Genomic DNA, 20,686 nt, shown 5'->3' on the forward strand with positions numbered 1-20,686 from the left:
TCCCAGAACTGAAGAAACTCTGCTGAAATGCTCCAAAAATAGGTGAGGGGGAATGAAATGTGAGGTGAGAAAATGGCACTTAGAACAAAGCCCAAGGACAGCAGGCAGGCATGGAAAATGTCTTAAGGAGATAGCACAGGCAAATGAAGATGTTTTAAAAACATTTAAACTAAACAATCATTTTAAAAGGGTATTGATTTAAAATGTTTGAGGTTGCAAAAAAATGTTTTGGGAACCAAAGGGGGTAAAACAATGCAAAACTCCATGGAGGAAACATTTTATTTCCTGCCTTCCTCAAAACAGTTTTAAAAGATTGCATGGAAAGGGTCATAATTTGTTTACAAGAAACCCATATTAGAAAAAGGAATGTAAAATATTTGTCTCAGATTTGTCCCAAATCTTTAGCTGAATAATTTATTGCAGCTAGTATTTAAAAGAAAAAAACAGGATGGTGTTATATATCAAAACACATTTAGATCCCAAATTGGAATTGACAAATGATATGTGGGGATGGAAGTTAATTTTTTGGACGTTAAAACTATGGTGTGTAGGGAATCTATGCTCCAAATGAAGACAAAGGAGTATTATATATATATATGCTGATAATCTTATTGAATTTTCATATGAAAGTTGTTGCCTGATGAGGGACTGGAATGGTTTGACATTGCCACAAATTGACAGATTTTTTGGAGAAAAAATGTACCAGATAAACCAGCAGCAGCAGCAGCAGCAGCAGCAGCAGCAGCAGCAGCAGCAGCAGCAGCAGCAGCAGCAGCAGCAGCAGCAGCAGCAGCAGCAGCAGCAGCAGCAGCAGCAGCAGCAGCAGCTTCTTCTTCTTCTTCTTCTTCTTCTTCTTCTTCTTCTTCTTCTTCTTCTTCTTCTTCTTCTTCTTCTTCTTCTCATTCTCCTTCTTCTACTACTACTACTACTATATGGTATAAATTCTGAGGTTGGTTGACATGTGGAACCCCTTCCCCAAAATAGACTTTCTCAGATCACAATCCAGTGAGTTTGGTGTGTGAAAGGAAACCTAATATTTTTAGATGGTGATTAAATGGGGGTCAGAGGACAGCGAGAGAGGGACTTAGGAGGCCAGCAGGACGGCAACACGAGAGGGACATGGGAAAGGGAAGGGGAAACAGCGTCTTCCCAGCGGCGCGGTTCGGCTGCCTTACGCCCAAGGCTGGAAGAAGACGCTTCTCAACAACAACCCTTTAAAGGGTTGTTGTTTTAGGGCGACCTAACGCCGCCCTGGGAGAGGAAGCGATCAGGTTGGCGCTGCTGCATTGCAGCAGCGCCTATCGCGAAAACGGCTGACCTGGGGCGGCATTTTACCCCAGGTGGATTTTTTGGCCCGTGCAGAAAGGGCCTAAGAGAATTTCTGAACCTAATTTATATGAGGCTGTTTTCTTATGTGGAGCAAATACTTTTTTTCCAAGAGGAAGTACTGAGAACTGCAACCTCCTTATCCTTCTCACCTGAAGCCTGTCATACAATAAAAATTATAATACTAGAAAAACTGCTGTTTTTTTACTTTATCAAACCAAAATTATAATACTAGGAAAACTGCTGCTTTTTGGCTTTATCAAGACCCAATCATATGATTCTTCTCACAAGAAGACAACAGATTTGTCTTATGATCAAAGGAAATCAATTTGAAATGGTAAATATGTCAGGTTAGTATTTCAGCACATATAAGCTTTATTTTCCAAAATACAATGACATGTTTGAAATGAAGATGCAGATACAGATAATCAGCAGGGTCATGTTTGTTCTTATGTTTGGATTTATACACAACTTTTTCAACCATAAGGAGTCTCAAAGTGGATTACAAATTCTTTCCCTCCCTCTCCCCACAACAAACACCTTGTGTAGCAGTTGGGGATGAGAGAATTCTGAGAGAATTGTGACTGGCTGAAGGTCGGCCATCAGGCTTCATGTGTAGGAGCGGGGAAACAAATCCAGTTGTCCAAATTAGAGACTACCACTCTTAATCACTACACCATGCTGGCTCTCAGGAAAAAAAGGTTTTATGATAAAAAGGGTGACATTGGGGCAATCTCTCCCCCCCCCCCCTCTCAGTTTAACATATCTTTCAGGGAGAATGATGTGTGTTGCCCTGAACTACACCATGCTGGCTCTCAGGAAAAAAAGGTTTTATGATAAAAAGTTAAGGGAATGTTCTTTCTAATCACAATTTATGCTCTTTCTAATCACAATTTTTCTTCAAAAGATTTTATCAGAGAAGAGAACAGACAACGTTGCTTTCCTGGGTTTAGGTCTATACTAGCTACAAAAAATGTGTGTGTACAATTTGAAGAGGATGGCCTAACATTATTGCTTGGTAAAACTGCTGGTACCTACCTACTATCTTCTGATACCTTTGGGGCATGGGATTCTATAAAGCTACCTCACAACACTTTCCAGGCGGCTTCCTAAGATTCCTAAAACAGTTTCCCAAATATGCCACACCGAAGTACTCCAAAAGTTGATCATCACTGAAATTTAGCATGGTGTACAAATTTAAGAAATTTAGAGTAGGATGTAAGAGTATTCAAAGCCCAACATTGTCATGAAAGCTTGCTGGGTGACATTGGGGCAATCTCCCCCCCCCCCCCCCCCTCTCAGTTTAACATATCTTTCAGGGAGAATGATGTGTGTTGCCCTGAACTACTTAGAGAAAGCTGTGGATAAAAAAGTACTAGATAAATCTGTGCTGGTGGGTCCCTGATCAATAACTGACTGGAGGGATATATCATCCAATAGCTACTGTTTCTAGTCACTCATGTAACAGGGTCAGAAGTTTGGTAAAGGAACATGACTTCCTGTCTTCCTGAACTTTACTTCTTGTTAGAGATCTCCATTCTTAGCAGGTCTTTCTCTCCCAACTGATGTTTCTTCTATAAGTGTTTGCCCCCTATGCCTTAGGACACTTTAGAACTCTTCTGGTTTCCTCACTCACACTTACGCATGCCAACCATCTGAAGCCAAAGGCAAAGCCATCATCAACCTTACAGTGCAATCCAGTGGTGTAGCGCCAATGGGGACATCCGGGGACATCCGCCCCGGGCTTGCCCTCACCGGGTCACATGGGGGCACAAACCCCTTTTGCCTGAATGATGACGGTGACCTGCCTCATGCTGCTGGCTCCACGCCATGGGAGCTGGCAGCGCCGGGCAGGGAAACCCCCTCTGCCTGACAGAGAAGGCGGCCACCTCTTCCATTGGGCAGAGAGGGAATGCCAGCGGCGGCCTGCCTGGTGCTGCTGGCTCTCACACCATGGGAGCCAGCAGCGTCTGGCAGGGAAACCCCTTCTGCCCGATGGAGGAGGCTGCCTGCTCCGTTGAGCAGAGGGGAAATGGCAGTGGCAGTCTGCCTCATGCTGCCGGCTCTCGCATCACGGGAGCCGGCAGAACTGGGCATGGAAACTTCCTTTGCCTGACAGAGAAGGCCTGGTAAGGGCAAAAGCTAGCCTGTATGAAGGCTGGGGGTTGGGCTCGGTGGAAGTGGGTGGTCTAGGCAGATGCCACAGCCGCCTGCCGCCGAGCCACACCCCCACCTCCCTGCAGGCTGGCGGGGCTCAGTGGTAGGGAGGACTCGGTGGCATGTGACTGAGGCACACACCTTTTGGTTATGTGACCAAAAGTCTTGTGCCCGGTCTAGTTGGTCTACCATAAGACCAAAGCTTTCATAAACTCTGATACAATCTGTGATTCTAGGAATGAGAATTTTGAAAGCTCTCATCCTTAAAACCCCATTGCAATCTTTCTCTTTTGGTTGCTCTCCTCTAAGGGAAAACAGACAAATAATCACCTATTCATGTACATATGTTCACCCATAGAAGAAAAATGGGCATATAACATGTTTATAGACTTTTTTCAATAAGTGGAGATATCTGACAAACAGAGGTAAGCATAACAGAAGGCAAAACAGAAAGATCTCTCTCTCTCCTTCTCTGTTTACAGGCAATAACTGAGGATAGAGAGAATTCTTACAAATTTCCCCTTTACTACTAAGCCTGCTCCTATTTTTTCCTGTGATTTGTAATAACTTGATACCATTACCCTCATCTGATGGTTTCCCTCCTTTCCATATTTCCACATGCTCGCTACTTATACAATTGGTATACTCTGTGCCTGCAGAATACCAACTAGTGTTTCTTCTAAGGTTTCTGGTCATAGATGATGTAAACTGTGAGCAATGCAGGTTTTTTTATTCCTTCAGACCTAAATCATGCTTCTCAGAATTCCATTCTACAATTAAGGGTCTGAACATGTTCAGCAACCTTTAGCTCAGAGAACTGAAAATTTAGGAAGCATCTTGTGAAAAAGAAAGGAAACAACCTAGCAAACAAAAGTCTGATTGTGGAAGCTCTTTTGGAAGCTAGTAATGCACTCTGAAGTAGCATTTTGAAAAATAGTAATAGTCTTGGATTAAGCCTGAGATTTTTCTGAGAATTTTCCAAAAATGTCCATTCGATCCCAAATGCAGATAACTTGGTTTTACTCACTGCTACCAGTGAATATTCACTGAAAACATAGATTTTATGGAAGGTTTAGTCTTTGACCGCAATCAAATTCATTCATTCACTTTAAACATAGCTCTTATTCTTTGTGACTTTTATAGGTGAACAGTTAACTTAAGAATTTTAAGATGGTATTCATAGTTTAGTGCATTTTTAAACTATCCACAAAGGTTAAGCCCTTATTGTTGTGTATTTAACCTGGAACTTCTTTGTATTTTCCCTGAAACTTCCTTACTGAAAAACGATACTATGCCAGAATATATAATTGGAAGATGACAACCAAGCATGTAGCTAATCAGAAGTTAATGTCATTAATGAATTTAATTATTATAAACAGTTTTCCAATGAAAGACACACAGAATGATGTTTAGGTATTTGAGAAAAAAAAACGTTTCTATGGATTTACATTCTTAATTGAATGTAACCAAATGGGTTGACATGAAATTAATGCAGAATAAAGGTAAAAATAACAAGTGTTAATAAAATTGACATGAATATTTACCTTTTGATGATGTGCTATAATTCTCTTGTTCTTCAATGAATAAAATGCACGGAATGATGGGAACAAAAGAAAGATATCAGCAAATTTAAAGTTAGACAAAAAGGTGTTATACATGAGAATGACAAACACTATAGGCTCTGTCACAGCATGCATAAATCAATGTGGGAAAACTCGAATGACAAAACCATGAGGAAACTATAAAATCTGAGATCACAATCCAATACACATTTAAGGGCATTCAGCACCATTGAAATAAATGGTTTTAGTGCACTTAACTCCATGTTGGATTGTTAGATTTTTAACAGTTTAATGTCAAAAATGAAAAAGGAGGTCATTCTGAAGCTTTGTCCCTAATTGCCATGATGAGTAGTTAAGAAAGCAAGCAGCAACACTAGAATGAACGTGGTTACTCATGTATGAAAATGCTCATTCATCCATCAAGTTTGCATCTCAACTGTCATCATTTAAGAATTTCACAAAATGAAAATAAAGTGTCCTAGAAGCTTTAAATGTATATTGAAGTATCTTTTTAGCCATTCCAAATTAGAGCACTTTCATACTAACTTTAATTATACCAGTGTTTTAACATGTGCCACTGCACCAAAACACACTTGTCAGTTCAGTCTTGCATCAATAAACCAAATTCACAAAAGTACAAAGTCATATTCGAAAAGGGTGAAGAATTTGTGCATATATACTAAGGAACGGTCAAATGAGGACGCTACAGAATTCACATAGATAACTGTCATCTAATTTTCATTTAATAGAACTCCCCTAGCAAAAACTAGCATAGTTTTAAAGAAAAGATTTCAAGAGGCATTTTACATAGAAACAAGATGTGAACCCATTCCAATACATGTAATGTACCTGTTCTGTTTAAAAATGAAGAATATTCCACTTAAATTATTCATAATCCAGTGTCAAAGACTGCAGATTCAAAACTTGTAGAATCAACGAACATACATACATTTGTTCCTAGTTACTGAATCACGTTCAACTACCTTTTAAAGTATAAATGTGTTCAACAGCTTAGGTCTGTTATATTAACATCTCTACAAGTTCAATCACTATTTTTCATAGAAATGTTTCAGGTCCATTAATACAAATGAGACTTTTGTTTGCACCCTTCAGGTTAAGCTCTTTCTTTTGTCAATGAATGGGACACCAATGGAAACATGAAACATTTTACATCGTAAATTTTCATCAATATCATCACTCACATTCACTTAAAATGTTCAAAGATAAAGGTAAAAGATAAAGCAGAAGAAATAATGCAGTGTCTTTTCTGCATCTATCCATGTGCAATAAAGATGAGAAATTCAGAATTAAATCATTTTCCTAAGCCCTGTGACATGCTTTTATTTTCATACAAAGAACTAAGCAACTACATATGAAGTGGCAATGTCCAACACTAGCTCTTAACATTCATCACTGGATGGCATAATTATCTTTTATAATTATTGCATTCATGTTATTTTTGACAATAAAAAGGGCCACATCACTTCAACAAAAGATATATGTATATTCTCCCATAGAAAACATGGAGTTATGTTTTACCTCTGACTGTATGGCTTTTGTCAGTCAAAATTGTATTATTATGCTTTTTGACTGACAAAAGCAGTTTCATTTTTAAACATTGCAAATAATGTTAATATTATGGCCCTAAACTGTACTTACTAGACAAGAGGTTTATGCATGTTTTGAAAACACATTCGAAGATCTTTCTGATATGATCCTATATCTTTATTATAGAGGGAAATAGTAGGCTTAAAGAACAGCAGCAAGTTCCCCCCAACCAACACATCATTATCTTCAAACCCTAATACGAGCAAATACTACTGAATCTAGTAGTAATCACATCCAAAATGGAGCATCCATCATTTCTTTTTCACCTTCTTCCAGTGCAAGGACCATTCTACTTCAGAGAGAGATCTGCACTAGCACCACACCTGCCAGGGAAACAATCCTGGTGCTGGAGGAAGGCTCCACAATTATTGGAAAAATAGAAATGATGGGTACAACCCAAAATACCAAGTATAACACTGCAGTCCGAATATTACGAATGTCAGTATTGAAGTCACGGTTTGTCAATTGGTACAGGTTTAGAGATCCATGAAAAAGTCAGAACATGCATTCCTTCTTTATACCATACTCTGTTCTTCATTCCCATCCTTTTCCCCACTCTGGTATACACACTTTTAAAAACCTGGCCTACTAGGATCATTACTTCTCAAAAATCTGATGGAGATACTGTGATGTTCTACAAACAGGCATGCAAGTTCAGAATAATTTGCCAGATCCTTTACAAGGGAAAATTCCTACAGGAGAATTAATTCTTTAAATCAACAATAATGTCCCCATATGTTCATTATTTTACTGTTACCACCCCTCTTCCTTAGTAACAGTTACTGCATTTCTTTTTATTAATGTTACTTTTGCTAGCTTATAGAAGTAAGCATTTGGCTCTTGCTTGCACCAAATATTATGGACCAATTATTATTCATCTGCAAAGGACCAGAAAAATTACATTTCAGACACTATTCAGACACTATTAATTATAGAATCAGTTCTTTGAGTTTTATGCAATAAAGGCATTGTATCCCACAAAATTCACTTGCAGTTATATAAATGATGATGAGCTTTGTTGGATATCTAAGTAAATAATGATAAATAATGAAAAGGCTGCAATTTGTAACCATTGTAACAAAAGAAGTTTCACATTTTGTTCTGCCATCATATATAAATATATATCTAAATGGTCCACAGCATATTATGAATGTTAGCTGTTGTGAAGCTTAGGTGTAATTTATTCAGTAAAAAACGCTCACTGACTTCAACATGTTAGCCCTTAAACTATACTACAGTTTTTATGCCTCTAAGACCCCTGGAGTAGAACCATAGTTTTCTATTATGCACATATTGAACACAGTAAATATGGCCAAATATTGGTCGACCTTTTACCCTAGGAGGAAACCACTTCTTGCCTGGGATGAACAAAGTTAAATAGCTAAGCAATTCTGTATAGTTCCACTGTGTTAAATGGAAAAATACTGGTAAATAGAAATCCCAAGGTTCAGCAGTGAAGGAATCGTATCATTGCTGATGAAATCACATCTGCAGGACAATTTGGGAACTGCAAGATCTAAAGACCTATCTGTTCAGTGCTGGAGCAGCAGTGGCGTAGGAGGTTAAGAGCTCGTGTATCTAATCTGGAGGAACCGGGTTTGATTCCCAGCTCTGCCGCCTGAGCTGTGGAGGCTTATCTGGGGAATTCAGATTAGCCTATACACGCCCACACACGCCAGCTGGGTGACCTTGGGCTTGTCACAGCTTCTCGGAGGTCTCTCAGCCCCTCCTACCTCACAGGGTGTTTGTTGTGAGGGGGGAAGGGCAAGAAGATTGTAAGCCCCTTTGAGTCTCCTACAGGAGAGAAAGGGGGGATATAAATCCAAACTCTTCTTCTTCTTCTGGATTGTCAAAAAACAAACAAACAAACAAACAAACAACAAATTTGGCTGAATATATTAAAACAAAGTTCAGTCGTTCAGCATAACAATTATAATGGCAATACTTCCCTACTTAACAACTGATTACCTCTCTAGTAATAACTTTCAGTGTGTTTATCTAGTGGACCTATAGAACTAGGACATACACCAGATGGATGTGTGAACCTAATCTCAATTACCACCAGTTGTAAGGACAGCTCAAGAGGAAACAAAAAAAATCACTTCACCAAAAGCAGAAGTATTTAAAGAAAGCAACTGGAAAAACCTCCACCTAGATTCATTCTACAAAATTTGTACCAAAATGAATTTAAGTGCACTATTAAGAACATTTTTGTAGCTTTACATTTTTCTTGCTTGTGCTGCTACAACAATCTAATTTTTCACCTTGTCATTTGAAATTGCAGATTATAAAATTGTATTAGCACAACTTGAATTGAAATACTATTAGAAAATTTTTTTTTCAAATACAAGATATTATCTATGGTTTACTATGTCACCAGAGAAACTTTATAAGAATCCACAGAAAGGTACCTATTTTTAATGCTCAGCCTGCACATTATTGGCATTCTGGGGAAACACAAGTCGATTTAATCTGCAAAAAGTTATTAAATTAATGAGATTTTAACTCATGGTAATATACACATAGAGCAAATATAGAGTATATCAAGCACATGCACCAAGCGAAATATCCAGTTGGAAATAAGCATATCAAGAAAAACCATGTTCCAATACATTGTGTATTCAATAACAGCCCAGTGATGTATCCTCTTTGAATTAATGCATCCAGTCAATACAATCATTAGAAAACTCAACTCAATACATACATATTGGCACTGAATCAGCATTTGACCAGTATTTTAACAAGTAAACATTAACTTTGAGACATATTCAGCAATTTATTTTTCAGTTCTGGATTATGCCATAAAGTTAAACTATAAACAATTTAAACAACCTGATGATGTATTTTAAAATAAACCTAGACAGCTGTAGCTTTGATACATTTTGGAAAAATAGGTAAATAATGTTTTTCCCTGGCAATCCAGTAACTTTACTGTTGCAAATACAATGACGAGGTAAAGATATTAGTACTAATAAAGTGACAGTTGCCACTGTCTATCTCACAATTTCTCTGAAATACTATGCTCATGGATTTGCTTGGACTTACAACACACAATTGATTATTCCCCTGTTGAGTACATTAATTTCCTCTGATACCAACCCATTTTGTACTTGACCTTTGACATGCTCAGAAAGGGATATAATTAGCACTGTTCACACATCTGTCAGCAAGTCACAATTCATTATTTCCAGCTAACACAACATAATTAAATGGAGTGCAAATGAACAAAATGGGTTTGCTGAAATTTGTAAACTGTACTTTTTTTGGAATCCAGAATAAATGTGATCATAGGAAAACATCACATCCATTTTAAAAGATGCACCGATTGCCAAAATGTGAAATAATAATAATGACAATAATCTTCAAATTGACAAAATTAACATCTATCAGATTCAGAAGGCAACCCTGCTGGGATCCGCACAAATACTATGTCAGTACATCACAACTTCCTAGGCCTCTGGGCGAGGCTCGAATTGTAATGAAAGGCCAACAACCAGCTAAAGAACTGGCAGCTGTGATATCAAACAATAATAATTATGCAGCAATCAATTGCACACCACTATAGTTTGCAACCCACTTCTATATGACTTGACTGCTTTGTCAGTACAAACTGATATAGAACGTAACAGACTGTTAAATGAGAAAGAGATTTTTGTTTTGGAGAGGAGAGGAGAGGAGAAAAAAGACGGAAAAGAAACCCAAGATTTTGAACAATAAGTTTGTGATTTGATACCTTGCTCTATACTGCCGCTTCTGACAGGAACTTGTGGAAGCTGCCGCCCCCTACGGCTGCTGAAGGGCGTGTCTGCTGAAGAGGACTGCATAGGACTTCCTGGTTGATGCATTCTGCAGGCAGAATTAAAATTAAATGTAATGATGTAACAGACATCTGACCCAAAGAGATATTACAAGCACCAACATGAGATACTTTTATTAATACATGTGAAAAGAAAGAGGATCTTACTTTGTACATAAGATCATATACTCTTAATATCTGGTCCATTCAGGAAGAATTGATTTTGACATGTTTAAGTTTGTACAAGTCAGAAGCCATTTTTGAGTAGTTTATTTTGATAAACCACTAGGCTGGAAAAAGACACTCAATCACTGATCTGTACTAAGTGAAATAATTAACACCAGTCTAAATTTGGAATAATCTTTTTTTCCCTTGAATGCTTTTTACTTTCAAAAAACTATGGTTGATAGTGCTTTGAAATGATATAAAAAGCAGGCCATCTACACTATATCTACATAATGTGTTAATGCTCTTGCTTAATGCATTTCAGTGGAAAACGGGATACCAAAGAATGCGGGTATACATACACTCTCTTGGGCAGTCCTTACAGAATCCTAAAAATGGAATTTAAAATGAAATTTCTGAACAGGATTGTAGAATGGTCTCTTTCTTCTCTATGCATACCCCTTACTCTCCTTTGCATTGCTTCCTTTGACATCATGGAACTGGAGAATGTAGTGTTCTTCCCAGTGCTGTGAAGAGTTGCAACTGATGTGTCCGGACTGATATGAACTAGAAACATGTCACAGAAGCAGGCTGTATCTTAATGGAAACTACCACTTGCTTCTCATAAGGTGCCAGTTTGGAAAATTTCATACAAATCACTCCTAGTGTACAATTAACTGATCTTCCTTTATATGAGATCTACTCAAAAAAGATTCCAGAATTTACCTTTCTGTGTTTAGTATGGTATATATATAAACGTTTGTGTTGCATAGAGCATATGTATTTCACAATCAAATGTATAGAAAGCTTTCATATGAATATATAAACACAACAAAACAATGGGAAGACAAAACACGGGCAGATTTTTACTACTGTGATAAGTTCCTGTGTATGATTTTAATGATCCAGATAGTGATAATAGAGGATATGAAAAAAGTGTAGGTGTCATGGGGGAAAAAACAGATTGTACTGGAGAGCCAGAATGAATGGATGTACTGCATGTACTCTGGAAAGTACAATACTACATTAACATCTGGGAGGCAGAAAACAAAATGCTATGCTGTACACTTAATAGCAACCTTGTCAGAAGTGGAGAAGGTGGTGCTGACCCTCCAGGAGCTAGGTGATGTACAGAACATAATGGTCTGATACTAGAATGCTCACTCGATCTTGAGCGAGTGTGGTGTTTTCCCCTAATGACTGGGTGATCATTGATTCTCGGGGTAGGAAGTCCCCTTCTAGTAACACATGGCAGTAGAACCCTAAAACATTAGGGCCAAAAAAAAATTGGTTCAGTCATTAAAACTCTTTGCCCACATATACATAATCACGAACTCACACCATTGCCTTTGGTTTATATGCACAAAAAGTAATGTTCACATCCAGCAATATTATCTCCATAACCCAGTTGGTAAATGATCTCACAGGAGGGTCATCAGAGACTAAAACCAAAGTATGCTTGTACTTACAAAACTAATAACAAGACAGAATTGCTAGTAGCCAAGTACAGATCTCCTTCCAGTTAAATGTATATTAAATTCTTAGCACATCTCAAAAATCATATTGTTTAGGTAGGTGATCAAAAGAAAAAAAATACTCCAGTCTGTGTTCAGTAGCAGAAGACATATATTTGCAATAAGCTGAGACCTGTTTTGCTGCAACATAGTTTTAGCATGCAGCTTCCTTAATTCTTTCGAGGTCATTTCTTTATTTTTTTATTATTTATATTTATAACCCGCCCTCCCCTGAAGGGCTCAGGGCGGCATACAACAGCATAAAAACAGTAAAACATTCCAATTAGTAAAACAGATGGTAACAAAACCCACCCCCTCCCCTTCGTACCCATAGGAAAGCCAAGGTGATCTCATTTATCTTCCCAGCTGGCCAGGTGGAAAAGCTTGATGGAACAAGGCCCTGTGAAATTCCTGTAGGTTCTGTGGGGCCCTAACCTCTTAGGTAGCCTGTTTCACCACGTAGGGGCCAAGGCCGTAAAAGCCCTAGCCCTCATAGAAACCACCACTGATCTACACTAAGGAACATTCCTTTTCAACCATGGAATGGTTCCCTCAGTAAAAATTAACTGAAAACCCTGCACATCCTAAAGCCCCTCTTGGACATCAATCAAAGTGATCTCTCAATCAAGATTATATAATCCACATATATAAGTGAATATCATTTGTATTTGTTTTGCAAGGAAAAAGTGAAGCAGAAGCCATTTAGAAATACACTTGTAAAATATAAGTGGATGTTGAATTTTAATTAAAAATAATAACCAAGGAAAGCTATTAAGATTTCCATTTCAACATTCATAAATAGTTCAAATATTTTCAATTCTATTAAGTGTATAGGAGTTAAAGGGAGTATATGCAATTCCTGTTGTTAAAATCAATTTGCACAATATTGTTATATCTAATTTTACACATGGCTCTCAGATATGGATCATTATGTCCAAAGATTGGAACTATGCATACTGAAGAGCTATTTCCATAATTTGGGAGTAGGTGACGTACAGGTTGCAGAAAAATCTGAGACCTTTTTTTTTTTATAAAATAAGAGCTTACAAAGCAAAAACAAATAGACTGCAGTCCAATCCCACAGATCAAAGCTGGCTCTGGGTATGACCCCAAATTGAGGATGAAACCCTGCAGGTGGGCTTGGGGCTGATACTAAATGAATTGGATGCAGCTGATAGATGGCCATGCCTGACCCAGTCTGGTGGGTGCACATGAGAGAGGGAGGGGAAGTCAATGCCACCATGAGCCAAGCAGGTAGAGCCTGCAATGCTGTAGACAGGAAACTGACCACAGTCCACCCACTGGAGTCATGCAGGTAGAAATGGCAATGCTGCAGGCAAGTGGTCTGGCTAGCAAGTAGGCCACCCTATGAGGGAACGAGTGGGCCAAAAAAGGATGGGGTCCTACTTGTAATTGGGGGGGGGGGTCGTCCGCCAGTTGTATTATTATAATTTGATATTGCTTTTAAACTTACTATCTTGTCACATTTTTTTTCATCAAACAGTATATAAAGAAAAAAACTGGAAAATTAAGAGGAATGTTCTTATTATGACTTTGGGATATGGTAACTCATCTCCACTTCCCATCTTTCAGGGGTGGTGAATTGCAGAATAAATCCTACCTTTCTGTTTCTGATGTAGAGCCTTTCCTAGTTTGTTTTTGGGTGCTATATCTTTCCACTTTTCTGGACTGCCTGTGAAATGAAATGCCAAAAAAGAAAGTATTATAGGAAATACATTACAAAGTTAATACAAAGTGGCTGGTATATGGAAGGTGAAAACAAGTTTTATGAAGAGTTAGTGAATATAGGCAATGAATAACAGTTGCACTTCTTACTACAGAGGGAAACAGAAAGATAATTGACTTGACCTGATATGGGTACTTGCAGAATTTTAATAATTTCATAACCACTCATTCTTGATAGGTAAGGAAATATCATAAAAATTCTATTCTGCAGGGAAAATTATCCTGCAGTGTTATTTAAAATCTAGCAAGAAAGAAATTATACACCTTTAGGTTGAAATCTGCAGGACTGCATTATACTCACTGGTCAAGTTAAATAATATTTGAACTTACCTGAGAATGTAAATAATGCAAATAATTTTGAAATGTTTCCCAGTTTTTAAATTATCAGTTATCACCTATATAACAATGAAATTCTTTATTACATTTTCATGATTTCTCAGCTAATATATGAAGGGTTGAAGTACAACTTTTCAATATTTGGATCAAATACTACAACATCCTTGAACTAACATATTCCAGAGTATATGCCATAGAATATACCCAAATTAACTGTAGCTACCAGACTAATTATAGATATGGTTAGCCCTTTTGTCCTTTACTTTTTTATTATCTGAGATGCTTTTTTATATTTAGAGGCATTTGGACTAATAATTTAATCAACACCATGTTATTTATTATGATTTTTCCAGAGACTTCTTAATGTTGCTTAGATATGGGATTGAAATAAAGACTGATTTGCATAGACAACACAGGTTTCACTCTGAAAGAATTTGATCATGGGTGGAGAGACAGTGAATGGAGCAGTTATTTGGCAAATCCTTCAAAGAGTCTCTCTGGAAGTTTTGTAGTGGAAGACTGCATATGCACAATACAGGCCAATAAGAGACCAATTTTATTTCACCCATTTGTGGTATTCAAGTGGCTCAAAGGCAACTGCATGTAAGTTTGATGATAACATTCACTTTTTAAAAACTCATCTGCTTTATCACCTTGCTGAGACCTTGCTCAGTAAGTTGTGAACATTCTTGCAACTTATGCAATTGCTTAGATTTTGGGTGTAAATATTACAAACGATTTTTAAGTTTTTCTTTTTCCTTTTTCACAGGTTCTACAACAAGCAGTGGTATCAAAACAATACTGAAGGTACTTTGCCACAGGCCCATTAGCTAGTATTTGGGGTATTTTGTATCTTGAAAATTAATTAGGTATATGAGGGCAACCTTCTTCCTTCTCAAATAAGACCACCCAAGCACACAGCCACTTGTAAAGAATGGCATGCAAAGTTGGAAAGTGTGCCAAACTTTTGGGAGCCAAAAAAGATATCATTTGCCTGTTTTATATCAATCAGAGAATCTTGCTATTCTAGGCATTGAAACAGGAGCTTACCATCAGCATCCTAAGCACAGTTGCTGCCTTCTGAGACTTCCAATAAATTTAGAAGAGTACAACTCTGTTAAGGATGTAGGGATTTCAGCTGCCTACTTTGGGTGGGCATTCTTCTTCTGCTGCTGCTCCCCCACCCTTGGGGCCAGCATGAGAACTGTGCCCATTCCACATGGGCCAATAAACATGGGTTGATGCTAAAAAAACCATTGGAGGGGGAACTATGCACGGATCCCACCCCTGAAGTGAGTCTGCCCCGTGTTATGTTCTAGAATAGCAGCCCATAGTTAATGACTGTATATACTTCATATGCCCAAAATAAAAGTATTAATGCAGCTCATCCATGAACTCAGATCCACTCCCCCAAGAATTCATCTGCAGATGCCAAAAAGTGCCTACCAGGAACTAAAGTCCCAGTAAAAAGAATGGACCCTGAATGCATTCAAGGGTTCTGAAATGCACTCATACGTATTTTCTAAAATGCATTTAGAATATTTAAAAGAAATGGAAAACCATGTTAAATTAGACAGATATGGCAGAGTACAAAACTAGGAAAATGATGGCTTTTCAACATTAATCAAAACTATATGATCTTGGAGACAATTTAGCAAAGATACCTCTGGGTTGTTTCCGGATTAGCACTTAGGTGGTTTAAACAGTCTTGTTTTGGAATGCAAGACTCCATCGCTGTTGTTCTTCACAGGTTTTGGAAACAAGGAAGTGAAATTTGGACGGAATGGATAGAAACAGAGAGATGGTCACATGCAGTGAAGATGAAGACATGCAATCAAATTATCCATATGAACAAAAAAAAGTTCAGTGATAAATCATGTTTATCCTTTTCAAAGTTTCAGAAAGGATTTTTTTTACAAAAATTATAACAAAAATGGAACTGTTCATAAAGCTTAAGACAGAAACAGTTACAAATATTTCACTATAGCTAGTCACAGTCTGCTTTGTTTCTCTAGCTAATATAATATAATTTATCCAATCCCTTGAAATGAATGGGATTTTGCAGAAGTAGTATTCAGCAGAGTTGGGTTTGTATAAACAAATCTTTGTGAAAGTTACTTTAGGTTTCTTGAATCATACATCATACTTCATATGTAGTATATTTTATATGTTGTATATCAAGTGAATTTACAAATGGACCTTGGTAGCCTGGTCCCTGATTTTTTCACCACCTCCATCAGCACGAATTTTTAAAAAATGTTCTCGTATTTCCACCATGTACCAACTGTCTATCTAAAAACACGACATTGACTCATTTTGTAAATGGCCAAAGCTCCTTGATATGTTATATTATGTGAATTGACCATCATTAGACAATCAAAATGGCAGAGTACAAAACTAGGAAAATGATGGCTTTTATACCGCCCTCCCCCTTTGGGGGAGGGCGGTATAAAAGTGGAATGAATAAATAAAATAAATAAAAGATCACTGAATGCATTTTCCTAAATTAGTTTCTTAGCTCAAGCCATTGCCAACAGTTTCCCACTTGGGGAACATCCTTGGCCAAGCACTAGAGTTGTGCTTGCAAAAATATGTCACACTAATTTGCCAGAAGCTGCTCTTTAAAAGTAGGCATTCTTGCCCTTAAAGATCAATGACTAATCTTGGGAAGATATCATGGCATTTTGATTTAACTGAATAAGACAGAACAGAGTTTACCATTTTTTAAAACTCCTTTAGAATGTGTTCAGAAAAAAGTCTACTGATTCAATACCTTATTAGAACAGAAGACATCATATACTCTGTCTATTTTCCTTTTCCTTTTCTGTGAAACAGTTCTCTTCATCTGACACCAGCTATCTTTGTGAGAAGGAAGGGATGTCTTGACAAGTCATGTGCTATGAGTTATTAAAATAATTATCTTGTGTTACATGGAGTGAATTACTCTCTTTTATTTTTTTTATCACAAAAGAGGGCAAAATCTACTATCATGATATATAATCTAAAGATAAAATGGCAACTGACTGAAGTAAATATAATTCAGGTGGGACTTAAACCTGTCTATGATGTTCCAGATTAACAGTTAGAATATTCCTTCATAAAACCTGTGCATGTTTTAAATAAATACATTTAAATATTTTGACATATTTAAAAGTTGGTTCATTAAACTGACACTCAAGAATGAAAGAAGGAATGTCATTAGCAGGTAGCTTGAACAAAGAAAACAATTTTATTACATGAATTCTGGCTCCTCATTTCCTTTAACATTTCAGTTATTTATGTTGTGATAAAAGAAAACTTCAAGGGAAGCAAAGTATGAAGAAACCACAGCTTCCTGAAAGCCTGTCACAAAACTTTATTGTTTGAGTATTTGTGACAGCAATCATAAGATGAATGGGGAACTTCAGATTTGTTTTCTGCAAACCTGGGGCACTTTTCAGGTTTGTAGAAAGATCCGTTCGCAGCTCCAGTCACTGGAGTATCCTCAGATTTGATCAACTTAGAATACAAGACAAGTGAGGACCCACACACAACATGCAGGAGTAGATAGACAATCCTCCCCCCAATATTTACTTCCACCCCTCTCCTCTATGTCTCAGTCTTTCCCTCCTTCTCCCTCCTGTCACACCCTTTCTTATTGTTTCTGTCCTCCATGCCTATCACTTTCTCTTTCTTTCTACCCCCACTTATCACTCTTTTAGTTTCCCATCTCGTCATTCTCCCATTCTTTACCCTCCTGGTCTCTCACTTGCTTCTTTTTGTCTCCTCCCCAAAGCAACTGTGAAGACAATGGCACACCCAGAATCATAACAGATCTTTCAGCTACAAATATCAGTTTCTCTTTGGTTGCAAGTTCCAGGTTGGGAAATTCCCAGAGATTTGGGGTGAAGCCTTGGAAGGATGAAGTTTGGAGAAGAAAGCAACCTCAGCAAGTTGTAATGCCATAGACTGCATCCTACAAAGTAACCATTTTCCCCAGGGAAACGCATCTCTGTCATCTGGAAATCAGTTGTAATTCTGGTTGATCTTCACCTGGAGGTTGGCAACCAAACTTTCCCTAGAGGACATGGCTGCTTTGGAGTGTGGAGTCTACAGAATTATAGACTTCTGAGATCCCTCCTTTCCTCAAACCGCATCTTCCTCAGGTTCCACCCCTAAAATCTCTAGGATTTTCTGAATTTAGAATTGGCAACCCTATCTCATTCCCACCCAACTTTTATCAGCCCTTCTGTCTTATGTTTTCCATCTCTTCCTCCCCTGCAGCCTCTGCCTGGGAAAATTACAGTATTTTTCACAGTGGGAATGAAGCAGCCTACATTAGTCTTCTCTCCTCCTACATTAGTCTCCTCTCCTCCACAACAACCTTGTGGTTAGGCTGGAAGTATGTGACTGGTCCAAAATCCCCCAGTGGGCTTCTTCATCAGGGTGCATATTTGAACCTAGGTCTCACAGACCCTGTTATGAAGCTCTAACTGCTCCACCACAGTGGCTTTCATAGGATGTTTGCTCTTTAACAATAGCTAGCAGCTAGGCCTGAGTCATACAAGTTGGTTAATATCATCATCCAAGGTTGTGGCTAACCTCCAAGTGTGATCTGGAGATCTCTCAGAATTACAGTTGAAGTACAGAAAACAGACATCTGCACCCTGGAGAAAATTGCTGCTTTGGAGAGTGGACTGTATGGCATTATACCGTACTGAGACCTTCTCCCCATCCCCCCGCAAAAACTACCCTTACCTTCCTCATACTTCACCACAAAACCTCCAGGAATTTTCCAACCTACAACCCTGGCCCCAATGAGTGCTCCCCAGAGGCAAAACGAGGGGAAACTGCACCCAGGGCGCGTGCGTGCCCTGCACCCCTGCTGCGGTTCCACCCGCTCCCTCTACGGCCCAGCCATGCCTCCGCTGTGGCTCTGCCCAGGGTGTCGTGCCCCCACCCCATTGGCACAACGCTACTGGTGCTCCCTCAAAATTTTTCATGCCAAAATAGGCCTTCAAAGGGCTCTGCTGCCTCCCCCTTTCTTTTACTGAGAAAGCTTTGGAATGCTGTGACTGCCTATTAACAGCCACAGAGGGAATCCATTGCTTAGAACTTCAGGATCTTCTTTTATCATTTTCAGTTTTTTAACAGTCCCCATCAGTGGGGTTTTTTTAGATTTCTTTTTTTTCAGACTTGGGACCTTTTTTTAGGTTTGGAGAAAGATCCAGCCCATTCACATTTCTTAGTCACAGAATTTAAGTATTCAAAAATTTAGCCAAGTTCATTTTGAGAATAGAGCAGCTGCAGAAACTAAACAAATTCTCAAAATAAAAATGTTCTGCTTGTTCATTTAACCCACAATTGGTTTTACCAGTCCAGGATAAATTAGTTGGTTATTAAGGTTCAGGATCTTCTAGTAAAAAAGATTCTCTAGAACAGTGATAGCAAACCTTTTCGAGACCGAGTGCCCAAATTGCAAACCCACTTATTTATCGCAAAGTGCCAACAAGGCAATTTAACATGAATACTGAGGTTTTAGTTTAGAAAAAAAGGTTGGCTCCAAGGCATGCGTTACTCGGGAGTAAGCTTGGGGGTAGTCGGTGGCTTTGCTTTGAGGCAACCGTGCAACTCTTCCAATGGGTGAATCACGACCCTAGGAGGATTTACTCAGAAGCAAGCCCCATTTCCAGCAACTGAGCTTACTCCCAGGTAAAGAATCATGCTTTAATTGTTCGCATGAAAATCAGTGGGGTTTAACAGCGCTTAACAGGGTTACCTACACTGCTTCCCCAAAACTAGGTCTTAGGTTTAATGCTAATAATTGAGCCCAGTGGCCCAGGCCAGCCTAGATTGGGGGGGGGGGTGCAACTCTGCGCATGCCCACAGAGAGGGCTCTGAGTGCCACCTCTGGCACCCGTGCCATAGGTTCGCCACCACTGCTCTAGAATTATGTAGTCCTACTTTGTGACCTGAGGCAGATAATGAACTAGAGTTTAAAACCTCTTTCCACCAAACAGGCCTCTCAGTCTCCTCAAAGAACTAGCTGCAACTAGCTGCATGGTTCAAATGCATATGTTTGGGAACTCCCACTTTATCCCAATGTTTTACTTTCTGTATCTTAAGTCTGTTGGCCACAATCCATTATTGAAGTCAGAGCTCTACAAGGTCAATGGAGTTAAGCACACTTAACTCTGTTATAGATTATGACCACTGTTTCTTGTGTTGGTGAACAGGTTGGACCAGAGTTTTGACTCTCTTCTATATTTCAATCATATCCTGCCCCCTTAATCTTCTGTTCTCTAAGGAAAATATAGAAGTTTCATCAGCCTTTGTGGAACTGAATTCAGTTCAAGGAAAACATTACGTTTGAAACATGAACCTATACTTTTGCCTATTTTATGTTTTTTGTATCCTTCACAGAATTACAATGTTTGCTCATGTTTGCATTGCAGAAAGTGGGAAAGGTATGGAATACAGTACGCAAAGTGAGGAGA

At 38.5% G+C, this 20,686-nt stretch overlaps 1 protein-coding gene across 25 annotated transcripts in view; it reads right to left on the reverse strand.

Annotated features, from left to right (window-relative positions):
* RIMS1 (regulating synaptic membrane exocytosis 1) overlaps positions 1 to 20,686 on the reverse strand; it is a 326,183-nt gene that overhangs the window by 62,869 nt on the left and 242,628 nt on the right. For 14 of the 25 annotated variants that reach the window (XM_048496050.1, XM_048496001.1, XM_048496133.1 and 11 more), the window contains 2 exons: positions 13,750 to 13,821; positions 10,387 to 10,499 (listed from right to left, as the gene is read on the reverse strand). In XM_048496050.1, the coding sequence (XP_048352007.1) occupies positions 10,387 to 10,499; positions 13,750 to 13,821 (185 nt within the window). Of the gene's footprint in view, positions 1 to 5,027; positions 5,058 to 10,386; positions 10,500 to 13,749; positions 13,822 to 15,874; positions 15,953 to 20,686 lie in introns of all 25 variants that reach the window. The other 11 variants (XM_048495925.1, XM_048495959.1, XM_048495934.1 and 8 more) reach the window with 2 other exon arrangements.

This window comes from Sphaerodactylus townsendi, linkage group LG01 (genome assembly GCF_021028975.2).
Source record: "Sphaerodactylus townsendi isolate TG3544 linkage group LG01, MPM_Stown_v2.3, whole genome shotgun sequence".
NCBI lineage: Eukaryota > Metazoa > Chordata > Lepidosauria > Squamata > Sphaerodactylidae > Sphaerodactylus > Sphaerodactylus townsendi.